General features: G+C 40.5%; 2 protein-coding genes across 2 annotated transcripts in view; both read left to right on the top strand.

Moving 5' to 3' along the window:
- The first annotated feature begins 674 nt into the window (after positions 1–674).
- Positions 675–13183, top strand: LOC105367394 (tubulin beta-1 chain). The gene is made up of 3 exons (XM_011506091.1): positions 675–886; positions 11307–11971; positions 12272–13183. Exons 1-3 carry the CDS (start codon positions 830–832, stop codon positions 12891–12893), a joined length of 1344 nt encoding a protein of 447 aa, XP_011504393.1. The 5' UTR covers positions 675–829; the 3' UTR covers positions 12894–13183.
- Positions 13184–22636: 9453 nt separating this feature from the next.
- Positions 22637–25814, top strand: part of LOC105367395 (tubulin beta chain-like) — a 17220-nt gene continuing 14042 nt past the window's right edge. Inside the window, exon 1 of the mRNA XM_011506092.1 lies at positions 22637–22831. Coding sequence (XP_011504394.1) covers positions 22775–22831 — 57 coding nt within the window. The 5' untranslated portion in view covers positions 22637–22774. The remainder of the gene's footprint in view (positions 22832–25814) is intronic.

The following is a 25814-nucleotide window of genomic DNA, read 5'->3' on the forward strand; positions in this document are numbered from 1 at the left end:
AATAATAAATACTTGGAAGCATTGGTTTTCTTTTCTCAAAAGATGCTCGATCGAATCAACCAAGAGGATACCTAATGAATATAGTACAGTACACAGTGTAGGTCTAAAGAGAGAGAGAGAGAGAGAGAGAGATTCGCAGCCTACCGTCAATTTATGTCCTTCTCGCACGCAATCTTCCGCATACGGCATGTGCGCGTACATTGGTGTGCGTTGCACGAGTCGTCAGAATTCGTATATGCACGTGAAACACAGCTATGCTCGGCGAAACGTCTCTCGTGGGACAGAGAGAGACGGAGGGAAAGGCGATCGAACAGTTGGCAACGCTGTGCCCCGTCGGCCGTTGCTCGACTCGGCGGCATTCACGCACACATACCCAGGCGATTGCGCGCGCGCACGTGCATACGAAGCGTCGGTGCTCCATGATGAAGAAGGAAGGCGAACAACAAAAAGAACGAGAGTCGCGGGAACGAACGACGGTGCGTGAGATGGAGAGAGAGGGCCCGAGGCGGTAGCCGTGGTTGAGAGACGAGGAACAAGCGGTTCTGCGCGCGCGGGCGCGAAATTCGAAAGCGGTGGGGTCGCGCGACGGCCAATGGGAGGCTGGCGTTTCTACTTCTCCCTTCGCCCCACTTCGAACGACTGCGGGCTTGAAAATCTCTAACGGACGCGACGACCGGCGCACATTCGTCTCCTGGCTCTCGTGACGCGTGGATTCGATTGAGTACGAGAGATCGTCCAGCCGAGGTCGCAGCCAAGTAGTAGCAGCAGCAGCAGCAGCACGCTTTTTTAATTTATTAAAAGGGAACGCGAAGTTAAGGACACAGTAGCCATGAGGGAAATCGTGCACATCCAGGCTGGTCAGTGCGGTAACCAAATTGGAGCCAAGGTGAGTGTGATCCTAAGGCTGTGTCGGCCCGTCCCTACGCTGCCACCGCTGCCCATCAATGTGTATATTATCCGCTCGCGCGCTCTGCGTGTTTGCCTGCTGCTGATGCGCGCGTGCGCGCGCGCTACGGGATAACGGCCAAATTCTTTTGCGAGAGACACTCGCTCGTTCGTCGCGCGCCGCGAATCCCTGGAATGTCGGGGGCCCGTTCCACTTTTTTCCTCCCCAAACGGCTCGTCCACCACCTTTCGCCGGTCTCGGCCGACTTCGCGCGAAACTCGCCTCCTCTCCCTTTCTATCCTCTTTGTTTCTGAATGCGTGTGAGATGAGCGCGCGTCCGTCCCCCGAAGTCAGCCTGAAAAACCGTTATAACATCTCGCCACTTTGAGCCCTGTCACTTCCGTGTCCCTCGACCGCGGGAAATTTCGCGAAAAATCCCGCGACCTATCGAGTGCCTCGTTATATCGACGTGGAAGTTCGAGCGACTAATTTGTGATACCCGGTGTCGCCATAGGCGAGCGCTCTTTTTTTTTTTTTATTTTTTTTATTTTTTTTTTTATTCGCATCCTCCCCCACATTCGTCAATTCGTACGACGCTCGGTCGGACAAAAGGGAAAAAAACCGTTGGTGAATATCGGCCAACCGTAGTCGCGCTTTGTAAATCCCTCGGCACACGGCGGTGGTGGGGCGCGGTTGTCGCTGTGGTGGGGCCCGCGGGTGCGAGAAAGATGGAGAGAAAGAGATAGATAGATAGAGATAGATAGTATAGATAGATAGATGTATGTTACGGGGCATATTGTGCTAAAGCAATCGTTGCTTACTCAAAGGAAAGAGGACGAGGCGTTGGGAAAATGGCAGTTACGGCGTTCGGCGAGCGAAAAGTTAGGCGCTGCTGCTCGCGTTCGGCATGGCGACAATGGCACCGAGTTGTTTCGTGCGCGCGCGCACTGGCCTGCCGTAAGCCGTTGACGAAGGCGGATAAATATCGAGAGAATGAAAAAAGAAAGAAAGGAAGGAAAGAAGCAGAAGCAGCAGCAGCAGCAGCAGCAGCAGCAGCAGCAGCAGCAGCAGCAGCAGCAGTAGCAGTAGCAGCTCTCTTGCTTACCGAGTACCGGCCGGCCGGCGAGAATCACAACGGTTTTTCTCGTTTCTTGCAAACGTCTCGTTCTCTCTCGCTCTATCCATATACATAATATAAATATATATATATATATATATATATATATATATACATGGCATGCGTATGCGCATATGTATCCTATGTTCTACCTTGTTATTGCTAACTACTCTCTCTGCTTGCGTTGATTTCAATAGAGAGAATTGAGAAAATAAGTTTCCCTCGCTCATAAATTAAGGTGGTCGAGTGGGCGGGAAGATGTATCTTGACAATGCTCGAGCTCTTTCTTGCCCTCAACGTCGTTAGCAACACCTCACTCACTCCTTCGCGTTCGAGTCGCCATTTTTTTGCGCTGTCTGTCACGTTTGCCGGCGCGGAATTTCCCCGCCGACGGCGTCTGATCGATACCCCTAGCGTCGATGTCAGTCAAGTCCTTTTAGCAAAATAGCGACGTCTATGGTAAAGTCCCTCGAGCCTTCTGGATGCGCGCACGTATTGGAAAAGGGTGTGGCATTGGCGCGGCGGATCTTTCTCTCTCTTTCTCACTCTTTCTCTCTCTTTCGTGCTCAGACAGCGGTGGGCATAGGTTGTTCGAAGTTAAGCGTGAAGGACATGTTGGGAGCGTTAAGAACGTCGACGGCCGCGGCGTCGTTGATGCAGCAACATCGAGCGGCTGCGCGCGCAGCTGCTCCCCTCCAACGCCCTCCTATCGCCAATATCACTCTCTCTCTCTCTGTTCTGTACTTACTCCACTCACTTGACATTAGCCGACCGCGCACGAGTTCACATCTGTAATTCGCTCTTTTTTCTGTTTTTGAACGACTTTGTGTCGGTAGGGTTATATGCGCTGCATTGCGCGCTCTCCTTTCTACCACTGGAATTTTTCCTCTCTCTCTCTCTCTCTCTCTCTCTCTCTCTCTCTATCTATCTATCTATCTCTCTCTCTCTCTCTCTATCTATCTCTCTCCCTCGCTCTCGTTCTCATCTGTTTCGGCATTATAGTGGCGCTCCTTGTCCCTCTTGTTTTTCTTCCTTTTCTTTTCCTCTAACGCGCCTGATCGCCTGTACCGAAGCTCTCATTGAACTCTTGCCTTGGCAATAATTTGTATCGCTTCACCTGGTTCTTTTTAATCCCTCTTCTTTCATTTTAAAGAAAGGAGATATGCCATTTGTTTTCAATTCGTTAGCGGTAACCAATTTTAGCTGCTATCGTCGTTGAATTTTTTTCGACCTCGCTTAAAGTGTCGTCTTTCTTTCCTTTTGTATACAAGGCGATAGCGCACCTCTAAGATTTTTTCCTTCAGTTATTAAGGATAGATAGAGTAACTCTGATATATAGAGAAGTAGATTGGCGCCTCTATTCCTAAAATTATATCAATTGTTTTTTTTTGCTTTGCACTTTCATATTATTAGTTGTATTGTATGTCGCCGTCATAAATATTTTACTTTCAAACGACCTAATAATTTATACATTTTTATGTATAGACGAGCAACTTCACCTTGATTAATAGTAGGGCACCCAAGGTTCGCCTAACTTGTGAATTCTACCTTGGCGACGTGTTTCAGTTTTTTCTTTTGAATTTTACGCCAGTACATTAGCAAAGCAGTTTACACAATTAATGTATTATTTCTATTATTAATAGGTAGGAATTTTCAAGGTTGTTTTTGAATTATTGTATCGTATTTCAATAGCACGCCAAACGTCAGCATACGTGGATCATTTGATTTCAAATAAATAAACATATTAGTTATATACCATGAAATTAGCGATATTTAATAGAACAATAACGAAAAATAACGTAAAAAAAAAAATTCAATTTTCTAGGTATTATTTTAATATTGAAATACTACACTATTATGGTGTCAACAATGCTATGTTTATCTCATACTACAATTTACATTCATTGTGTGGTCTGAGAAAACTTCGATGGCAACCTCCTTTTGATAAAAAATTAATTATTAAACCAATTATGAGTTTGTTAATTGAGACGATTAAAAAAAATAAAATAAAAGGCCTGTGTTGTTTCAATGTTGTTTTTAAGATCGTATGTCAGTGTCAAGGTTATCGTTCAAATTAAAGAAAAAGTATTCTTACGTTGGAATAGTTTTAAATTAGAGAAGTTAAAGTATTTTTTATTAAAAATGACACGGTAAGTACGCTTAGATAATTAAGTAATTTGAATTCAATAAAATTAATAAAATCATGCTATTCACGAATAATAATAATTTAGACTCTTGAAGAGAATACAAATTTTAAAATAATAAGTTGATAATTTCTCTTAATAACGTATTTTCAAGTTTAATATTTTTAGTTTTGGGAATTTAATTTATATGTAAGATTATTAAAACGCGGATGTCTGGTATAAGGCTTTGTACGAGATTCAAGCGTACCACAGTGTAATTCATGTTAGTCTCAGCTGCGATTGGGAGTGGGGGTGGGGAGACAGGTAGAACGAGGTTTCGCGTACTCGAGATGGCAAGGACCAGGTCCTGCAGGCCATTGTCGCCAAGACGAGGGTTTGGTGGTTTGGCGGGGGTACCGCCGTGATTTCCATGGGAAGCGGAGACCGGAGATACTCCGCGCGCCAGCTCAGCGTCCATGCACGACCGTTAAAAAGATGAAGTAACCTCGCGTATCGTCGCGCTCCCGCGGTTTTCAAGGATATTGCATCGAGTCAATGTCCGTTGGTGCGGTGCGCCCTCGGTCGGGTCTCTTCCTCTCCTTCCTGTACTTCCTTCTGCTGGCGAGCACTCGCTCCGCGGTGGCTTCCTTCCCTCCGTGAGTCGTCACTCCCCCCCCCCCCACCCCGATCCGTCTCTTTCCTCTCCAGTTTTAATTAATCGAGTCGGGAGGATGTGGCGGTGGATACCGGAAGGAGGAGACTGCTGCTTGCGCCAGCCTGCCATTCCTACTGTAGAAAGGTGGTGGCATTAGACTCGACAGCCCCCCATCACCCCTTCCCGCGGTCTCTTTCTCGACACTTCCAGTTCATCCAGCATTTATTCGAGGAATCTGGTTAATTCGCGTATCAGAGTTCGTGTTGTCATTTGCCATCTGTTTTCCCCCAAAAAGAATAATGCGAAGTAAAAATTGCATCCAAAAGGATTGTGACGCACGCGCGGAACTCATGCCGCTTCCAACGTATCTTAAAGTTAGCACACGAGGCTTCATTTACCTTTGAATTTATTGCTCAATGGGGAAGAAGGAAGGGGCGTGGAACCTCGTTCTTACGAGCGAATAGATATATCGAGCGGTATTGTTCGAGATGGTGCTGCACGAGGTAAAATGAACAAGATACGTGGGCTGTCGGTGTGGTGTACATGGGGGAAAGCTAGGGAGATGAGTGGAACGGAAATGTACTTATTCTCAATCCTAGCGGCCATCTTTTTGCTCGAGCAGCGGCCCTTCACTCGGCAATAAATAAATTGAAAAGGCCAACCTTTAGTTACGCGAACATTATCCAGAACTTTGTACTAAACATAGCCGGCATCGTCGTGTAAAAATGTTTCCTCCATACAACATACTCGTTTTCCGCCTTCGTCTGGCCTTCGAACGCGCTTGCGCCTGCTCCCTCCTACATGTATAATTCCAATACAATCTTTTCGATAAATTTTCTCCACTACGCTCAACTGGTAATGGAAGGGCCTCAGTAAAGTCCCTTCAATCTCACGATCGATCGGTATGTTTACGATGCCCGGTAAAAAGAAAAAAAGGCCAGGCTCTTCATACATTATTCTCTCGCATGCCGTAACAAGCCACGCGTCGAACCGAACTGCTCTGACAAAATAAAGAAGGAGGTGGCAAGTAAAAGGCAACGGATTTCTAATCTAGCCTGATGTCGTCGTCGTCGTCGTCGTCGTCGTCGTCGTCGTCGTCGTCGTCGTCGTCGTCGTCGTCGTCGTCGTCGTCGTCGTCGTCGTCGTCGTCGTCGTCGTCGTCGTCGTCGTCGTCGTCGTCGTCGTCGTCGTCGTCGTCGTCGTCGTCGTCGTCGTCGTCGTCGTCGTCGTCGTCGTCGTCGTCGTCGTCGTCGTCGTCGTCGTCGTCGTCGTCGTCGTCGTCGTCGTCGTCGTCGTCGTCGTCGTCGTCGTCGTCGTCGTCGTCGTCGTCGTCGTCGTCGTCGTCGTCGTCGTCGTCGTCGTCGTCGTCGTCGTCGTCGTCGTCGTCGTCGTCGTCGTCGTCGTCGTCGTCGTCGTCGTCGTCGTCGTCGTCGTCGTCGTCGTCGTCGTCGTCGTCGTCGTCGTCGTCGTCGTCGTCGTCGTCGTCGTCGTCGTCGTCGTCGTCGTCGTCGTCGTCGTCGTCGTCGTCGTCGTCGTCGTCGTCGTCGTCGTCGTCGTCGTCGTCGTCGTCGTCGTCGTCGTCGTCGTCGTCGTCGTCGTCGTCGTCGTCGTCGTCGTCGTCGTCGTCGTCGTCGTCGTCGTCGTCGTCGTCGTCGTCGTCGTCGTCGTCGTCGTCGTCGTCGTCGTCGTCGTTGTCGTAACTCCAAAATCGGATGTTCGAGTGCGTAGCGACGGCGATGAGCGGGGCGAGGCGAGGAGTCTCGGGGGGCGACGCATACGCACGTATGTAGCAAAGAGTGGCGCGCTATTGCGCAACAATTACACGACCCTCGTCGATTCGCCATGCACGGGCGGGAAGGGGGCGGGAGGTAGTGACACTCGAGTGTCGCGCGCGTCCGATGTGTCGTGTGTGGATCAAGGACAGCGGGTCTTGCGCAGCTTGTCGCGAGGTTCCAAGCCGTCAACCAAACTGAGACGAGACGCGCGTTTTCGCCTACCAAGATTGATTATTACCCGGCTTCGTGCTCGCCGCCGCTCCCTTTAACTCGGGAAACTTGCTCTTAAGAATTCATAAAGCGCCGGCTGGCACCGAATGGATGCCCGCACAGCAGCGGTGCGCTTCGTTCGTACTCGTTGGCGAGGACGCCCCGGGGGCTTTTAAATACCTGTTCGCAAATAATCCGAGAATAAAATCATCGGGACTCTGGTGTGACCAGCGCCTTCTCGCCTAGAGTTTAAACGTATTTTTCCTTTTTTGTCGGGATTCGTCGGGTGAGGGGGAATGGTGTGGGTCTTGGCGTCAACGCCAATGCAACCACAGAGCACTTTAAAATCGATTCCAATAGGAGAGATGAAATAAGGTGTCTTATAATTATAACCGAGTTATTTCCTTTTTCTTCGTATAATAATGTTGAGGGGGAATGGCGCGAGACACGACGATCGTGGACGGACGATGGACGGAAGACGAAGGGTTGAGAGAGGGAGACGAGCGACGTTGGCTCGGCTTCAGGTCGTAAGGGAAGGAGAAGGAGGAGGAGGATGAGGATGAGGAGGAGGATCGCGCAGCTGTTCCTCGTTCAGCTGTCGCCGAGAAAATTCCAAAGTCTGTTGCATTCGCGGTGTGCGGCTCCCCAGCTATTTCATGTACTATCCTGTTTGTAAAATTTCGGACCTGCTCGTTCTCTTGACTCTCTACTCCCCTCTCTCTTTCTTCCAACGTTTTTACAGTCTATGTGTCAGTCAATGTTTTGTAATCGAAATCGCGATTAGCACTGTTCTTTCGCAAATGCAAATAAGAATTAAAAAATCATGTCTGCCACCGATAATTACGCAATTTTTTTTTTATAATTGTCGAATGTAGTTCGATATTTTGCATAATCACAGGCACTTGTTTAGTGTCACATGAGTCATGAAGTATATAATTAGTGAATTAATACAGCATTGTTAGTTTCCTGCTAAATAATGCCAATTAGCCACAGAAATTGTTTCCTAAGAGGAGAGCAAATTAACTACAACTGATTACATGATCTCGTTAATTTTACTATTTACGGCGTTCGTTGAGTAATAAATGCAATTTAAAGGGCAATGTACAGTAATGACAATAACTCTTTTTACGTTTGGTGACACTTACCTTCAATGTAAAATCTTAATATTGTCGTGGATATCATAGCGTGCCCGCGTAATACGATACACGTTACACGGGAGGTCCATTTACGTGTCATCTAATCAAAAACTACATAGTTGTACGTACGTAGCATTAGTAGTGTTATTTAAATAAAGTATACTGAGTAGCGGAGGAGACGCGGTGGAGCTTCTTCTAAAATTTCACACCAAACGATAGCCTGCTGTTGTGTAAAAATTGGCCAGTTACATATTAGTACTTAAATAAAATTAATATTAAAATTGAAATTGGACCTGATTCAGGATGAAAAAAAAAAGAAGAGAAAATAAAGAAGGAAGGAGCCACGAGACGGACGACTACTCAGCACAACGGCGGCGCACTTCCTCGTTTTTCGCAATCGCGTGTAAAAGTGTAAAGTCGCCGTGTCGAGGTGTCGTTAATCAAGCGCGCGAGCATCATCTTTACATTGCTATTAATGCCGGCACCGCCGTCCTATTTCAGAGTCGGTGCTAATTTCGCCATTTTACAGTCGAGCGCACTCGATTTCAGGTTGGTTGGTACGCGTGGCAATGAAAGGTGCGCGCGGATAGAGGAAGTAAACTGGGCCGCTGCGACTTATTTTCTTCCTTTTTTCATCGCGTGCGCCTGTCTTTTTTCTTTCTTTTTTTCTCTTTTTTTTTTTTTGTTCGTTAATGGTCAACGACTGACTCTATATATAGAGGTGACATTGGTGAGTCAGAGCCTGCCCCTCGTTTGGCAGTGTGGGCGACGGACGAAGAAGGCGCGCCTTGCTCGCGAACTCGGCCGGGAGCGGAAAGACGGAGAGGAGAAAGGAAGGCTCGAGGAGTAGCGACCACGAGGACTGCCTTGTGTGCGTTTGTGCCTCTCTCTCTCTCTCTCTCTCTCTCCCCCCTCTCTCTCCCCTCTCTCTATAGCTCACTCTCTCGCTCTATCTCGATGCCGGGCCGTGGATGCACTTATATGGGCATCCGTTGACAATACGCCGTCGCCTTTCCATTTAAGAAAACTCGCTTCTTGCTCGCTCGTTCGCTCCTTCTTTCATGCCCCCACGGTTTCTCCACACGTCCGTGTCTCTATGGTTAAAGGGATAATAAGCACGAGCTTTGATAAACGGGCACGCCCTCGATTATATGGTCGATAATTCCATGGCGACGTGATGGATGGGGCGGCGGGGGATAAACTTAGGTCAGAACACCACCAGTCGTACTTTCACATTTTGATTTGCCCAACAACAGTCGTCGCGACATTCTCTTTCATTTCATTCTTAATTCGTAAGTAGTTATAGTGTTGCAGTCGACCACCTTTCGATGAATTTTCCTAATACCGCCCCTTTTAAGCCCAGTCGACTCTGCACGTATTATATTACATTATACCACCGTGATTTTACTAAGCCGACCTTGATAAGACATTCGACTTACCTACCAGAGATACTGAATACTATAATACTTTAATTTCATTATTATCTCATTCGTATTATATAAATAAGTTACAAGGTTTCGATAATTTGAATGAATTATTACTTTTCCAAGTCAATCTTTAATAAGTAATGGTGTCCGCCTTCATTACAGTGAGGTGAGATCATCACAATCAGGTCTCGTCGTCATACAGCAGTAATATTAATCGTTTCGTTATAAGCTCCACGACGCATCGTTCATACCCCCAAACAAATTTGAAAAATTGAAAAATCTTGCGATCTGATAGCAATGATAATGACGTTATTTTTACGAGGGCTTATAATAACAATGGCAGCAACGCGTAATATTATTACACCCTAAATTTTTATCGTATTTTTTCACGTTCCCATTCGTGATCGAGTAGTCGAAGGTTTTGCCAAATTATTAAATTTTTAAAAGAAAAGAAGGAAGTGGAAATGCAGCGCTGTTTCGTTGCGTGACAACGGATGGTCGGATGTATGTATTATCCGCTCTGCCCACAATTAAACATCACTTCCAACTCACCACTTACCTAGAAATCTAAAATTCAATTTATCATAACGAAATCATCATTATAATGAAATCAGCAAGTCAATATATAATATCCGCGAGGCCTATTTCCGCAATGATTATTGCTAACAGACCTTTTTAGAATTCGTCTTTTCCCTTCCAACGACCATCAGCGAAGAATGCTCTACGCGATGATATATGGATGCTGCTGTTCCCATCATATCCTCATTAAGCGCAAGACAGAAACTGCCCACGTCAGCACCTCCGGAGGTATATGCCGCCACCTCCTATTCCTTCTTTTCCTCTCCTTTTTTACTCTCTTTGAACGCCAACAGCGATAGTCGTGATGATAGGAGGAGCACGAGGAGGGAGCAGCAGCAGCAGCAACAGCCAGAACCGCGACGTCGGTCCGCGCTGGTTACGTGTGCGTGTCCGGTCGTCGCGGACGGATGCGCAGCTCGGCCAGGAGAAGAGACGGTAATTGGTCCCAATTGCCAGTCGAGTGCGACTTTACCGGATCTTGGCCTCGCCGAGGATATTGCAACTACGTCGTGTTTACGATCTCGCCACTAATTGAATGCACGCACGAGCAACAGCCCCCTCCACTCATACCCTACGACTCCCTCCTCCCTATCGACAATCGACTCAAAGTCAAAGAGGAGCCATTGCGTTTACCAATAAATGTAGTTTGAGTATATTAACCGCTGTGAAGAAAGTGGGGAAGGGGGAGGGTACTTTTTTTTATAGTTCACCATGTTGGTCGGACTCATCGATAATAATGCCTTGTTTTTCATTTTTTTTTTTGTTTGTTTTTGGCTTTAGGGATGGTAGAGGCCGAGGTATTATTACGCGCTGATAAAACAATGTGAAAAATTGGAATTTCTAGAAAATTTGGGATACGTTAATGTAAATACGTCATCACGAAAAGATGTTTTGTAACAGCGCTGAAAGTATTACTCATTTACGGATTTATAAGCAGATATTAATTTAGACGCATGAATCATTACTTCGTTTATATTTTCTCCTTTTTTCTTATTTCAAGAAGTTTAATGCCAATCTGTAGCTTAAAGAAACGCATGAACTATATTTGTCACATGTTCGTTCGTTCACACATTATCATGAAATGCTGATACGATGGTTGATTTTGTAAAACATAAAAGCAAATGTATTCTGATTCGATACAATTTGATTCGATCCATATATTGATTAATACGTTATGTTAAGTTATTATTTCATAATTTAAGAATGCAAATCAAACAAGCCATTGTTGAAAATTTAAAATGAAATTATTAATAAGAATATTTATTCACATCATTCATCTTCACGATTAAATACATTAACATTATTATTAGAAGTTACCGTGAATTAGTTAAGTGAATCGAACGAGAACGAGATTTAAATTTGTTTAATCAATCATTTGTCGTTTGTTTCTTTTTGCAGTTTTGGGAAATCATTAGTGACGAGCATGGCATCGACCCGACTGGTGCCTACCATGGAGACAGCGATCTCCAACTCGAGAGGATCAATGTTTACTACAACGAGGCTTCGGGCGGCAAATACGTACCTAGGGCTATCCTCGTGGATCTCGAGCCCGGGACTATGGATTCGGTTAGATCCGGTCCGTTCGGACAGATCTTCCGCCCGGATAATTTCGTTTTCGGACAGTCGGGCGCCGGCAACAATTGGGCCAAGGGCCACTACACCGAGGGCGCCGAACTCGTCGACTCGGTCCTCGACGTCGTGCGCAAAGAGGCCGAGAGCTGTGACTGCCTCCAGGGCTTCCAGCTGACGCACTCGTTGGGAGGAGGAACCGGTTCCGGTATGGGTACGCTCCTCATTTCCAAAATCCGCGAGGAGTATCCGGACAGAATCATGAACACCTACTCGGTCGTCCCGTCGCCCAAGGTCTCCGACACCGTTGTCGAGCCCTACAACGCCACCCTCTCCGTCCACCAGCTGGTCGAGAATACTGACGAAACCTACTGCATTGACAACGAAGCATTATACGATATCTGCTTCAGAACGCTTAAATTATCCACGCCCACGTACGGCGATCTCAATCATCTTGTTTCTCTCACAATGTCCGGTGTCACAACTTGTCTCAGGTTTGTTTCCTCCATAAAGACACAAGAATTCATTTATTCGTCATAATCAATAGATTATGTTTGACTCATGTAAATGTTATATGCTATTATATTCCTCGAGACAGTAACGAATAAATATTAAAATATAATGTTATTATCAATTCGAACATTCGGTTTCTAAAATATTTCTAAATAATTGGTTACATTCTAAAATTGTTGCGGAAAACGAATTCGTCATATGGTATTAGCGTAGCGATAAATTTTGAAGGAAAAGCCTATGGAAGAGGATGAGTAATGTATGTAAATCGTTTGGTATTTCAGGTTCCCTGGACAGTTGAATGCCGATCTCAGAAAACTCGCTGTGAACATGGTGCCCTTCCCTCGTCTTCACTTCTTCATGCCCGGATTTGCCCCTCTGACCTCCAGAGGCAGTCAACAATACAGAGCTTTGTCGGTACCCGAACTTACCCAGCAGATGTTCGACGCCAAGAACATGATGGCGGCCTGCGATCCGCGACACGGACGCTACTTGACGGTTGCCGCTATCTTCCGTGGTCGCATGTCCATGAAGGAGGTCGACGAGCAGATGTTGAACATCCAGAACAAGAACTGCTCGTACTTCGTCGAATGGATACCGAACAACGTGAAGACCGCCGTCTGCGACATTCCACCACGTGGCTTGAAAATGTCGGCAACCTTTATCGGCAACAGCACAGCCATCCAGGAGCTGTTCAAGCGCATCTCCGAGCAATTCACCGCCATGTTCCGAAGGAAAGCTTTCTTGCATTGGTACACGGGAGAGGGCATGGACGAGATGGAGTTCACCGAGGCCGAGTCGAACATGAACGATTTGGTGTCCGAATATCAACAGTACCAGGAGGCCACCGCCGACGAGGATGCGGAGTTTGACGAAGAGGCCGAGCAAGAAGTTGACGAGAGCTAGACTAGAGGATAGATATAGGGATTCCCTCTACCACGTACACAACACACACATACACGCGCCAAGAGAGAAAGATGCACACACAAAAAATGGAAAACTTGGAAAACCTGCTTCTTAACTTCGCCTCGCTCTTTCTCTCCGACTGTATTTTATTTTCCCATCTATCTTTCTTCCTATTTTACATTTTGCGTTTGTTAATATTTTTTACGTTTATAATGCACTTGATTGCGAATCTCCGTGAGGCGCGCTCCTCGTTCCCTCCTTCCTCTCGACCCCCCCCCCCCTCCCCCCCCTCCCCGACCGATCCACCCACCACCCCGCCCCTCTGTCCTTCTTGCCTATCGTTATTCTGTTTTCGAATTTACTTTTCTGACTAATTTGGACTCTTTATCGTCGAACATTATCAATTTGTACCATGTATTTGAAGCGGTCTTTTGTTACTAACAAAAATCAATTCCAAGAATTACCGCGGTTTCGTTGTATATTTTAGAGATTGTTTTGTATAGCGCCTACGACTCGAAATCGCCACCGCATTCGCTGATGTCATCTTTTAATCATAAATTCTTATCAAATAAAGGTACATTTGATTAACAAGCAAATAATTTGGGATCGAAAATTATCACCTTACTCTTCTTTCCAGCCGGCGATGGAGTATTACGAAAAAATTATTCCTTTTAGTGAAAAGCGTTCAAAAACTTTATTTATATTTGTTTATCTTTTTAAATGAGCCGACTTTTCCATCAGTGACTTCAGATTTTTTTTTATTTTTTTAAAGAGATATTTATAGATGTTAAGACTCAGTAGTATAATTTTTATAATTGTCCAGTAAATTATCATTAAAACAGCTCAAACAAATTTTCTTATTTGTTTTTATTTTTTTATAGTTTTTATCGTATTAATGTGGTCAACCTTTGCGAAAAATTGATTTATTCATTGGAATTTGAATATTGCCTCGGCTGCGTTGAGAGCCCAAGCCTCGGTGGGTTTGCAGTTAAATGTCCGATGCGACATTGACGGTAGATGGACGTTTGATGTAGTTCAAACTTACTTCCGATAGATGGCTGTACCATGTGGGGTTTGCAATGGAGGTCGCCACAAGGCGGCTATGTGTACGTACGGTGGTTTATATTTCCATGGAATACTAACATAGTAATTTGTGTACGTCGAATCCTTTTTAATTAATATGTGGAGAAATACACGCTATATACATCTATCAATTGTATGTGGTGCGTTTCTTGTACCACCTTTTAGCCGCTTTATAATTATTATTACCGTAAGGCCACATTAGCTAAAGATTTCCAAGCGAAATAAGGCGAATTACGACCCACGTGCCCTTTTTTGCAAACATCCTCAATGCACTAATGTCGTTTCTTATGCTATATTGCGAGAAAATGCATTTAAAGGGGATGGTGATAAGCCCCGGACAAGCATAATAATTGGAATTTTCATATTAGAATATTATCGAAATGTCGAGGCAGCCTGATCAAATTCTCTTGTACTTAACAACTAGAAAAAGTGGCGTAATTTTCTCATCCGACATTTTTCAAATTATCACTTGCCAATGTAATTGGTACATAATAATGTGCATCACCATTTCATAACTTATTTATAATATCTTTTTATTTGCCATTTAATTATCTGAAATATTGCCTTTGTTAAAAGACCCTTTCGCCATCTACTATTGCCTTCACTTATTTATGTGATTTTCTGGATTAGTCTACTATCCAAGCCTGAAACAAAATGTTTTATTCCTCACAATTGTAAGATTTACATGAAACTTTAATATATACAAATTTATTATGTTTTAATGCTTTTGCTGGTTTATTTTTTTAAGCTTTACTTCGCTTCGGATTGTGTATATGTAAAACTTGTAGCCATAAGTCTAAATTTAATTACTCTTTTAAAGCAAATTGAAGAAATTTAAATAAACTATGTATACACACACTCACACAGACACGAACACACACAAATAGATATAAATGAAACAAACACGTTTTTAAATTATATAAATTAGTGTATGCTTAATTTTTACATTATATGGTGTTTGATTTGGTTTAAAGAGGTCCAATAATATAATCCAACCACATAATTCACAATAATATACGTAAATTCCTTAAGATATATTGTTTTCGTTTAATTTGTTATTACGTATTAAAGGCTTAAAACGCTCGCTTTATACACGCAATAATATAGTTTTCTTTTTAACTTTGATTAAGATTTAATGTTAATGTTTATTTCATCAAAAACAATATACCACATCGAGTAAATTAATTTTCAATTGATATAAATTTTTATATATAATCGTAATATCATGCACTGCAATGGAAACAAATTTACATTATATTGTTAACCGAATATATTATTCAATAATTAAACTCAAACACTTAAAAATTGTGTTTCATTGTTTTTAAAATGCTTTAATAAAAATATATAGGTTCTTGTACTGGAGAAAAGGGAAATAAAGCCCCTAGGAAGTGCCAATTTTAAGGTAAGTTTACTAGAATAAAATAAAAACAACAAAATTAATTGTGCAAAAATTTTGTACATCATCGATGGAATTGTAGATTATGTATTACATATGTTTAATAGGTATATTTAATATTGATGAAATTAAAATTTGACGATGCCAAGCAAATAGCGATAATAGATAATTATTAAAGATATTAAATTGATAATATTCAGTTTTTTAATGTATTAAATGATTATAAACATTTTTTTATAAGAAATGTGGATGAACAATAAAGTCTTTATATAGAACATAAATTATCGAAGAAATACCGAAGAATTCCTGAAAATTCATAGCTCATTATTGTTGTACATTTTTATTAACGCCATTTATTCAAATACTTTAGTAAATTTGCATAACTTTTTATTTTGCCTTATATGCCTTGATTTACTATGTACACCATATTCACTTAAGCCGTAGGTATTTTAATAGCTAATCTTACTATTTTCTCTATCGGTCATCCATCCAATATTACGATTTATTATTCCTATTTATGACTATGAAATCACGTGTAAAAATTATCCTTGCAAAATTGCAACACACGTTGCTAATTTAAAGAAGTATCGCATTACTTGTTAAGAGGTTCGAATCATTGTCTATAATAATTAATTTCCAATCCAAGTGTCAATGTAATAAGAATAAATATATAAATTTATATTCAATGTGGAAAAATTAAACAGAAACCAGTGTCAAGAATTGCATTAATTTTGATGATTTTTTTTCGTATAATTACAATTTATTATATTTTAATAGTAATTAAATCTAAAATTTAAATACAATTCAATAATAAAAGATTCGAATTTGAAAAGTATGTAATTAGCGTTAATATTAACAGATTAAAAATACTTGTCTCGTGTCGCAAGTTTTAAAAATCTTGTGCTTGTTAATTAAGAAATAAACGCTTGACGAAGTGCACTCGTATCATTTACATAAGTTGTTAATTAAAAAAAATTAATTTCACTTTCGATTAATATGAGAATTAATATGAGAGAAATACTTTGCATTTAATTGATTTAGATATATTATGCTTTATTACATTAACTCTTAAATAAAATTCATAAAATCCATTTTAAATTAGAGATAAATATGAAAGTCGAGGGGTCGTCTTATTAATGAACAACCTTCTGAAAAAACAACCTTTTTTTTTTATGAGAACGGTTAAGGATAAGATTATACACAATTCAATAATATAATTTGTAATGTTGCTCATTTAATGTTCTTTTCGATCTTAATTTATCTGAATTTATCTAAATGTTCGATTAAAAGAATAAACGTGTTTTTTACTTAATACTAAATTTGTAGAAAGTATTACATGAATTTATCTTTTACGATTTATAATCTATGTCTTATTTCGAGTCGAACTAGATTATATCGACGGAATGATAATTGAACTATGCTCGGCTACTCGGGTGGTAAAAGGTTTCATCAAGACGAGAAAGATAATTTCTAAACGTTAATCTAACTGCCTTCGGACTTTCATGGAAGTCGTTTGCAAAGCTCATTTAAACGGCTTCTTATCGAAATTATTGAAATAGAATAAAATGTCGTGATACACGTTTCCTAAAAATATGATACTCGATTATTTAAATTATAAATCCTATGCTTATAGAATATATATATATATATATATATTCTATATATATATATATATATATATATATATAGAATATGTATACTTACTATATATACTATATAGAATATCGTCTCAGTATTGTATAATTAATTTATTTGATTTTTGTACAAAATTATTGCAATTATAATTTATAGAGAACGTGTAAATTAATTATAACTAAAATGAATATTTAAATGTGGACATTTTTTGAAATTTCTGGTTGCAGAAGTAACGCTAATAAATTAATTATGCTATACTTGACTTTGGAAATATAAATGTCTTGTTTAATATTTTTAACAACGTACGTGCTATTTATAATTTAGTTTTATTATTTAGTTGCGCTACAGATTTATTTTGGTCTTTGGCTTTATTAAGGACTTTATTGAAAAATTATTATTCTTTCAATTCAGTATTAAAATAAGTATATATTTCATAAGTAAATATATATAGATATAAACAAAATTCTTATAGGTGTAATGAAAAATCGAAATAGAAATAAGGTTTTGAATGTCTTGGAATAGTGAGCATTGAATCATTTCAAAATTTCATTTAATTATATATAAATAATATATTGAATCGTAATTATATAAATAGTTGTATGATTAAATAATGAAAAATATATAACTTATTACCTTTGAAAATATTTAGCAAACAAAATTAGATTTAAATTTTTATCATTCTGTTTTTTTTTATTATTCAACGAAATTATAATTAACGAGAGTATTGGTGTTGTAATATATTAACAAAGCATATCTACTTCATATATATATATATATATATATATATATATATATATAAATATTGTGATGTAGAATAATAATTCATAAAAATCAGTTAATCTCATACAAATGAGTTATCATTTCGTTCTGTTTCAGGCTCTACGTCATATCGAAAGTTTTCTAATTTTAAACAAAGTAGTTTTATGTGGTAAAGTTACAAGTACGTCGATTGTTCTCACTATAATAAGGAAAAAGAGCAGAAACCGTTAAATTAACAAGAATCATTGAAATTGCAAATTATAAGAACTGGAATGCAGTTTATTCTGTCTTATGCATGCCACATGCAATAATTACTAGACACAAAATTACTTTGCAGATGCACCAATTTCTCGAATTATGAAAAATAAAAAACTCCCGATGACTTCAGCCTCTAATGCACTATATAATCACTCTTGATAGGGACCGACGTATTTCGTCGAAGAAAGTTCTCGAGATATTACAAAAATAAATCAGGATCCATGAATTCATTGTTAAAATTCAGTTGGTGACGAAAGCTATAAAATGTAGTGTAATTACTTTTTAAGTACCTCAACGGAGTTATCGATTTTTTTTTAGAATTTTTACGAATATATTTTGACGCTTAAGAACGTGGCTGTTTTGTTTGAAAGGAAATTTTATTCGCGGTATAAGCATTTCAGTTACCTAACTAACAATTTACTTCTAATAAATAAATAAATAGCATTTTAACTCTGGTTATATTATATTTTCTAAAGGAACGTTTAAGCCTTGTTGATGACGGATTCTTTAAATAAGATATTAATCATATCTGTAAGTACAGTGACATAAAAGAATACTGATTAATGGGTGTAAATATGTGTTTTACTGAAAATTGTAGAAATCTCCGCGGTTTAATATATAAACGATCTTAATATTCTTTAATAAATAATATTATATAATGCATATTTATAATTTTAATCATAATCAATGAAAATTCCAGAAATCATTATCAATAAAAAATAAGTGTATATTAGTTTTTTTTTTTTGACAACTACTAGTATAATTTGCAATGCAATATGAAATTGAGTAAAGGCAATAAACTAATTACTACTCTTTATTCATTTTATTCACACTATAATCTATATAATAAAAAGCAAAAAAAAAAAAAAAAAAAAAAAAAAAAAAAAAAAAAAAAAAAAAAAAAGAATACAAAGTGATAGAATTTTATAAAACATGTAAAGTTTAATTTCGTAACGTATACGAGTGTCCTTGTTTAAATAAAGACAATATGCATTATCTACGTCTGAAATTTTGTTTAAAGAAATTTTACACTCAACTTCATTCGATAATTTAATTTTTGTCTCTTTGAGTAGTCTACGTTTCTAACCAATCTTACCTACTTAACTTATGTTTTATAAAGTAATTTATTACTTATATAACCATAAGACATTTAGATAAGTAATGTTAAAATCTAGGATATTATTTATCTTCTACTGAACATTGTATTTGCAGCTAACGTTGATAATGCATCGTGTCAGGTTGATGAGCGTAATTTCAAACAATGTGCTTCCTTTAATAAATATGGTCAGAGGGTCAATAAATGTTTCGATATATTTGTAAAGATTTATTCGTTAATGGAGTTATTCATTGATATAGAATTTTGGACAAGCTATGGCAGTTGTGTTTTTCAAAAATTCTATTGCCCCTATGCCATTGTATGGTATGGGAAAACGAGGAAATTTTGAACAAATGCTGCTATAGCCATTATGAAAGACTTTCAAATTTTGTTGACGATAGCATTAAGTCGTTCAACTTTAGAATAATTAAAATAGTTTGGGGGAGGGGGGGGGGGAGGCGGGGGTATCAATGTAAAAGTAAAAACGTAACATAATTATCAATCAGCTTACGGAATTTTAATTAACGTTCTTAGTTAATTATAATAATTAAATTTGATTAATCTAATTTATGAGAATTTTCTAACAAGTTGGAAAGAATTAGATGCAATTAAAGTAATAGTTTAAGCGATTCGTTAATAGATATTGTGCATAGTATCAAAAATAAAACTACATAATTGAAAAGTATGGGCTATTGAGTGTTATCAATTATAAATGACTTTTCTGATTATCGAATCCCATGGAAAAAGGAATTACGTTCAATTAGCCTAGTAAGCGGAAATTCCGGCAACGAAATCGACAAACCAACCTCTTTTCCGAGGTTTTTCAGGTCATGAGGAAGTGTTTTAAGATAAAGGAACAACAGTAGCAGCAGCAACCGTAGCGGCTGCAACATCTTTTCCTCATACTCGGACTTTTAATGTCTCGGAGCTGTGCAGTAGTGTTTTTTCAAACCTCCACCTCCCCACCCATTTCTCGCCGTCTTCGTTCGTTACTCGACATGCGTTAGACTCGGCGTTTTTTTCCTGGTTGCACAGTAAATCGAAGGGTCGAGTAGCAGCACGCAAGCAGAGGAGACAAGACCGAGGGATAAGCCGGAGACGGAGATGAAGCGGAAGACGAAAGAGGAGAGAAAGAGAGTTGGCAAAATAGAAGAGTCGCCCGGATCTCAAGTGGGTAAGATAAGTTTCAGCTCGAACGAGCTCGTACGACGAAATGAAGCACGAGCGCGCACTACGGCCCTGTGCATTTAATATCTTTTTCTCGCCCAAGAGGGATGTGAACGTAGCCAATGCTCGGCTCCCGTGTCTTTTACTCCGCTCTCTCTCCCACTCTGACAATTCGCTTCAACGAAATCGAACCTCTGCTCCTGAATTTGTTGCTTAAGGTTTGATAATAATAGCGAGCTTTAACTCGTTTATCTCATCCTTATTCCCCATAAATTCTTTAAAAAAAAAAAAAAAAAAAAAAAAAAAGGTGAGTGCTTTATATCGTCAGCTTAATTAAAAGTTACTTATTAAAACTGCCATTGCTATATAACGAAGATTTATAAATATTTTTAGTTTATAGTTTATTAATTGTTAGTCTGGACTACGTTGGGCTGATTAAATGGAATAAAGAAAAATAAATAATAAGGCAATTAATTAGTCGAACGATTATGCACTAGTAAGTGTTTATGCATTAAAATGCTTTTATATGTTAATACGTTAACTTTCCATTCTCAAGTACTTTTTGGAAAAATGTTCTTTATGAGTCACGAAGGGCTTGCTTGCTTTCTTGCTATGCTTTCACATAAACGAAAATATACACAAAAGTAAAGAAGCGAGAAGCGGCGGCAAAAATACGACACTTTAACATCACTTGGCAAAACATTAAAGAAAAATCAATTGCACTTGCGCGAGACTAATTATTAGGGGTTATTCAAAGACATTTTTAAGCCATTTGTATATGAGTGCTTTGCATCGGTGCACTACCGCGTCTAATTATCGCAATACAATTTTTATAAATTCTACAATTCATAAGAGAAGAGCTTTATTCTTGATTAAATTTCAAATACGAATTCAATTGGTCTCTTAATCTATTTGTTTTTTTTTTTTTTTTTTAATAACATCAGATAATGCTAAGAACAGCTTTCGCTTAATTTTTAACGTTACAACAATGAGGCGGAAAATATCCTGTCGAATGATATTTTTCACGTAGATTTTTGTCGGCAAAATATCATATTGTTTAATATTAGTTTTAAGCAAATTGAAATTCCGTTAAATTATTTGAATACGCGAAGAATTTTTAAAGGTAAGGAAAACATAATTAAGTAATACTAATACAGACTCTTAGAACTAATTGCAAGTTATAAATTTGTGATTTTGAAATTATAAAAGAAGAGGAAAGTGTTCGTTCATTTCCCACATAAAGTATACAAATTATGAATTATTCAAGTATACTTATGTATAAAAATTAAATCCATAAAATAATATTGGCAATAGTTTTGAAATATTTATTAAATAATGGAAATTAAGTTTTTATTCTACGCGTTTCTTAGCTTAAACCAACAATTAACAAATAGATTAGAATTTTTTTTTTTTTTCATCGTTTTAAAATGATGTTATAAATAGAACAGCCATTTGCTTGTTTATTTTGACAAATGTAATGCTCCTAAGACGTATTTAAATTAAAAGGGAAAAATAAATTACCAAGCGGCTAATTATATATGCAAAGGTGTTGACAAATTAAGGAAAAATGTACATTATCTCTGCGAAATAATTTAATTCAATTGATGGCACATTGATTTCAATAGTAAATCGTATCGAGAGTCTTGAGAGGAAAATTTATTCTCAGATAAATTGCGCACAGTTTCCCTCAGCGATACAAGAAGCGCTTGTTTAACAATAATAAAGCAGTTACGTGACGAAAGTTTAACAATGTTTTATTTCATCCTCTTGGCTAATAAATATTTTACGAATCTCGCGTGGAGCCCCTTCGATCCTCCGACGCGAGACAAATAGGCAAATACATGAAATTTTCACAATGCAGACGACTCGTGTGTATTAGAAAGTACAGCGGCGAAAAGGTTATTCGTTCGCTCTCCCTCCTCCTTCTCCTCTATCCCCGACGATCGCTGCTTCTCCGTCACCCTCCCCTCGTACCCCCCGGCGATCGCCGCTCGTCGTCTCGACCGCCGCTGTTCCCGACTGCCGCCCGCGCACAGCCAACGAAACGAAAGTACCAGAGGCGCTTTTAAGCAAATCGAGCAAAAACAATAGTTGGACTGGGCAGTTGGAGTGGCAAAATAAAAGCCGTTAAAATTATTTCTATAATAATGCCGCGAGCCGGTTGACGCGGGGGGCGCATCGGGCTCTTATCGCGCTTGGCACTTGCGCAGTGCGTCGCCTTTGGAGACTTCCCTCGAAGCGCGGAGGCCGTTCACCAGGAGGCGCACACATAAAGAAGCGGGCCGGACTAAGCCGGGCCTCGTCATTCGCGCTCGAGACTTCGAGTTGAGAAGCAGCAGCAGCAGCAGCAGAAGCAGCAGAAGCAGCAACAACATCAATATCAATAAAAAGCCGAGGCTGAGAAATCGTGAATCGCTGACGACGACGTCGACGACGACCACGACGACACGTAGTAGATATCAGGGGTCATAAGCAGACGTCGACGCCATGAGGGAAATCGTACACTTACAAGCGGGTCAATGCGGCAACCAAATCGGAGCCAAGGTATGTCCGTTTTTACCATTCATCTTCCGCTAGTAACTCTCTCTCTCTCTCTCTCTCTCTCTCTCTCTCACTCTCTCTCTCACTCTCTCACTCTCTCTCTCACTCTCTCTCTCTTTTCTCTCTCTCTCTCTCTCTTTTTTCTCTCTCGCCACGCTCCCTTCGCTGTCATGAGCCACGATCGCCCTGCTCTTAATACCTTGCCCCTGAAATCATGATTTATTCGCTCTCGCGAGAGCTTATCGCCGAATGCCGCCTGGGAGGCGAGGTTAAGCCGTCGATGCAGCTGTATCCGGAAACTTAATTGTATTTGCAAATACTTTGCCGAACATTGGGCAAGAGCGGAAATGGCGCGCCTCTTATTTTCACTACTTCTCATTTTGTATGTCCATAATTATATAAGGCGTGAGGGTCCTCCTCCTTCCTCGCGATTCCCGAACGATAATCGAGGAATCGTCTCGCCGGTACTCTCCCAGCCATAAATCTCGTAATTGCTCGCATTGATTGGATTGAATCGGCAGGCGCGTCGCCCGATCAAGTCCTACGTATGCTTCTCTAAGTACGACCGATCGGCGGATCAACGAAAGAGATTGGGAGATCGTGACGAGGGAATGATTTCTCGCCTCGAACTCTTTGACGATCCTCGCTTATCAATTCCTTAATTTCGCTGAGCTTGCTCCGAGTGCTTTCAACCCGGTTAACGAATTATTTATCCTCGCTTCGGTATCTTTATTGGCTTGCAAGGCCCTCCTACCGATAATTCCGCCGACCGTCAAATACTTAAATGCCTTATTTATTGTAAGTAAGCGTTTTTAACGGGGAACGGCATACGACGAATTATGCCGTGCCTCATCGCTGGATTGTGCGACTCATCATAAGGCACTTACGCCTGCATTTTACGTATTTCAATTCCCATTGTCGTTGGATTCTTCTTTTGATTCTAGTGCCGTTTTATTAAATGCACTCGGGCGCATTTGTTTTTGCCACTTTGAAATGCGAAAATATCCGGTTGACTATGGCACTATCGGCCAGCCCGTAAAAAATTGCCAATATTTGTGCTCGTGGCTTTGGCCGTTCGATTATTGTAGAAATGTAATTGCATTATTTCAACTACGAACGACGCTCGGCACTTATTATCAAGTGTAAACATATATTTCTTTTTCATCCTTTCGTTTAGCCGTTCATGTCGCGCATTGAAATACTCTCTTCTAAATTGTCAATTATTTCACTATTGTAATAGCGGTTATAAATATTTCGCGACTGCGAGCGTCTTATTGAAGAATCCTCCAGAATTTTCGTCGGCCCGAATACGAAGACTATCAATAGTTTACGAGGACCGTAAAGTTCTTTAAACAGGCATAATAATCGTGCCACAGAGCTCATAGCGTTCAATGTTTTCGAAAGAAAAATTCGAGCCTCCAGCTCTCCCCGTTCGCCTTAAGAAGAAATATCGAATGTGTGCGCGCGCGGCAAATTTAAGACAATAATTACATTGTAGTGTGGTGGCTATTGCTCTTACGAAATCATTCACCGACAAAAAATTACAAAAAATTTTCTCCCTCGTCCGATTATCATTTGTCGGCATTTTCTACAAAATCATTCCTCCCTAATCCGCTCCCCACCGTCGCATTTAAATCGTTTCTTTACGAATTTCTTTCATCATTTACCGGCCACGATCGACCATCTCCGTATTTACGCACCTTACGCCCGTCCATGCCCTAACACTCAAACGACAAAATTTATTTTTGCAATTTGGATTTTTGGACGAGGTAAAGCAGCACTTTTCAAATCTTCGCTCGAGCGTAATTGTGCAATAGTAACGAGAGCCGCGACGCAAATTCATATAATAAAACCTCTTATCATCGCTCATTTCAATAATTATTAATTTTCATTGTAACAGCGATCGAGGATAAACAAAGAGGCAGCTCGTATTGCGGCTTTTAACAATCGTCACAAACTATCCTTGCCATCATTAAACAACAAACATTCGACTATTTATCAATTCGCAGCTTGCGCTCGTATAACGAAACTCAACTCCGTGGCTTTTCACGCGGAGCGACGAAGTTCAGTTGGTCGCGCGAGTTAAGCGAGCTAAGCGTGCGACCAGACAAGTGCCCAACTCGGGAGTACGTGTATTTTTAAAAGATTCGGCATTAATGCGAGCCGAGGACTGTTATTTATCGCTCGCTACGTCGAATATAATTAAAATAGCCGAGTCGGCGCGCGAGACCCCTATCACGGCATTCATAAACTTCCATTACCGGAGCGGCTAATTTTGCTCACCGACTATCCGTAAACGTCGAGTGGCACGTTACTCGGGTCGGACCCCCGCCCCCGCCCCCCCCCCAATCGGACGGCCATCAAAACTGAACGGAGGCGCGAAATTATAAATTATAGAGGAGCCCTATGTCCGGCCCCCGTTTTCCCGGTAGTCGCTTTAATAATGGCTACTCGGCCGGGGCCTTTAGGGAAAGCGGTTTGGCCATTGGGAGCGAGACGCGAAAGGAATATGAAATGTTGCATAGTAGAGTCGAGGCGAGTCTGTCACTGTCGTCTGCAATGCATTTGAAGCGCACAATTGACGAATGCAGCACGCACGCGTACACAAGATCTATGAACATTTCGACATTTCGGCATTGGTAATGGGATGCGCGCGTGAGTGGCTAATATGCACGTCCGATGACAATGATGTTCGCTTGCTTGGACAAAAGTCGATTGTTCAGCCGGAAATCCGTAAATCGATACTTCAAGACTATCCGTCCTTCTAGTACTTGTTGGCATTATGAGCAGTAGCCTTGAATTTGCCTTTGGCGAATTAATTTCCTTCCTGGCGAGCAATCCCCTTTGCAATGCCGGAGTGAGAGGCGAAGCGGTTGTTGGCTTCTCACAAACCGACTATTTTCCATCGTAAAATGGCACGCAGCGCACGTAAGGCTCTCTCTCTCTCTCACTCTCAATCTCTCTCAATCTCTCTCAATCTCTCTCA

This window comes from Ceratosolen solmsi, unplaced genomic scaffold, assembly GCF_000503995.2.
Source record: "Ceratosolen solmsi marchali unplaced genomic scaffold, CerSol_1.0 scaffold7, whole genome shotgun sequence".
NCBI classification, from domain to species: domain Eukaryota; kingdom Metazoa; phylum Arthropoda; class Insecta; order Hymenoptera; family Agaonidae; genus Ceratosolen; species Ceratosolen solmsi.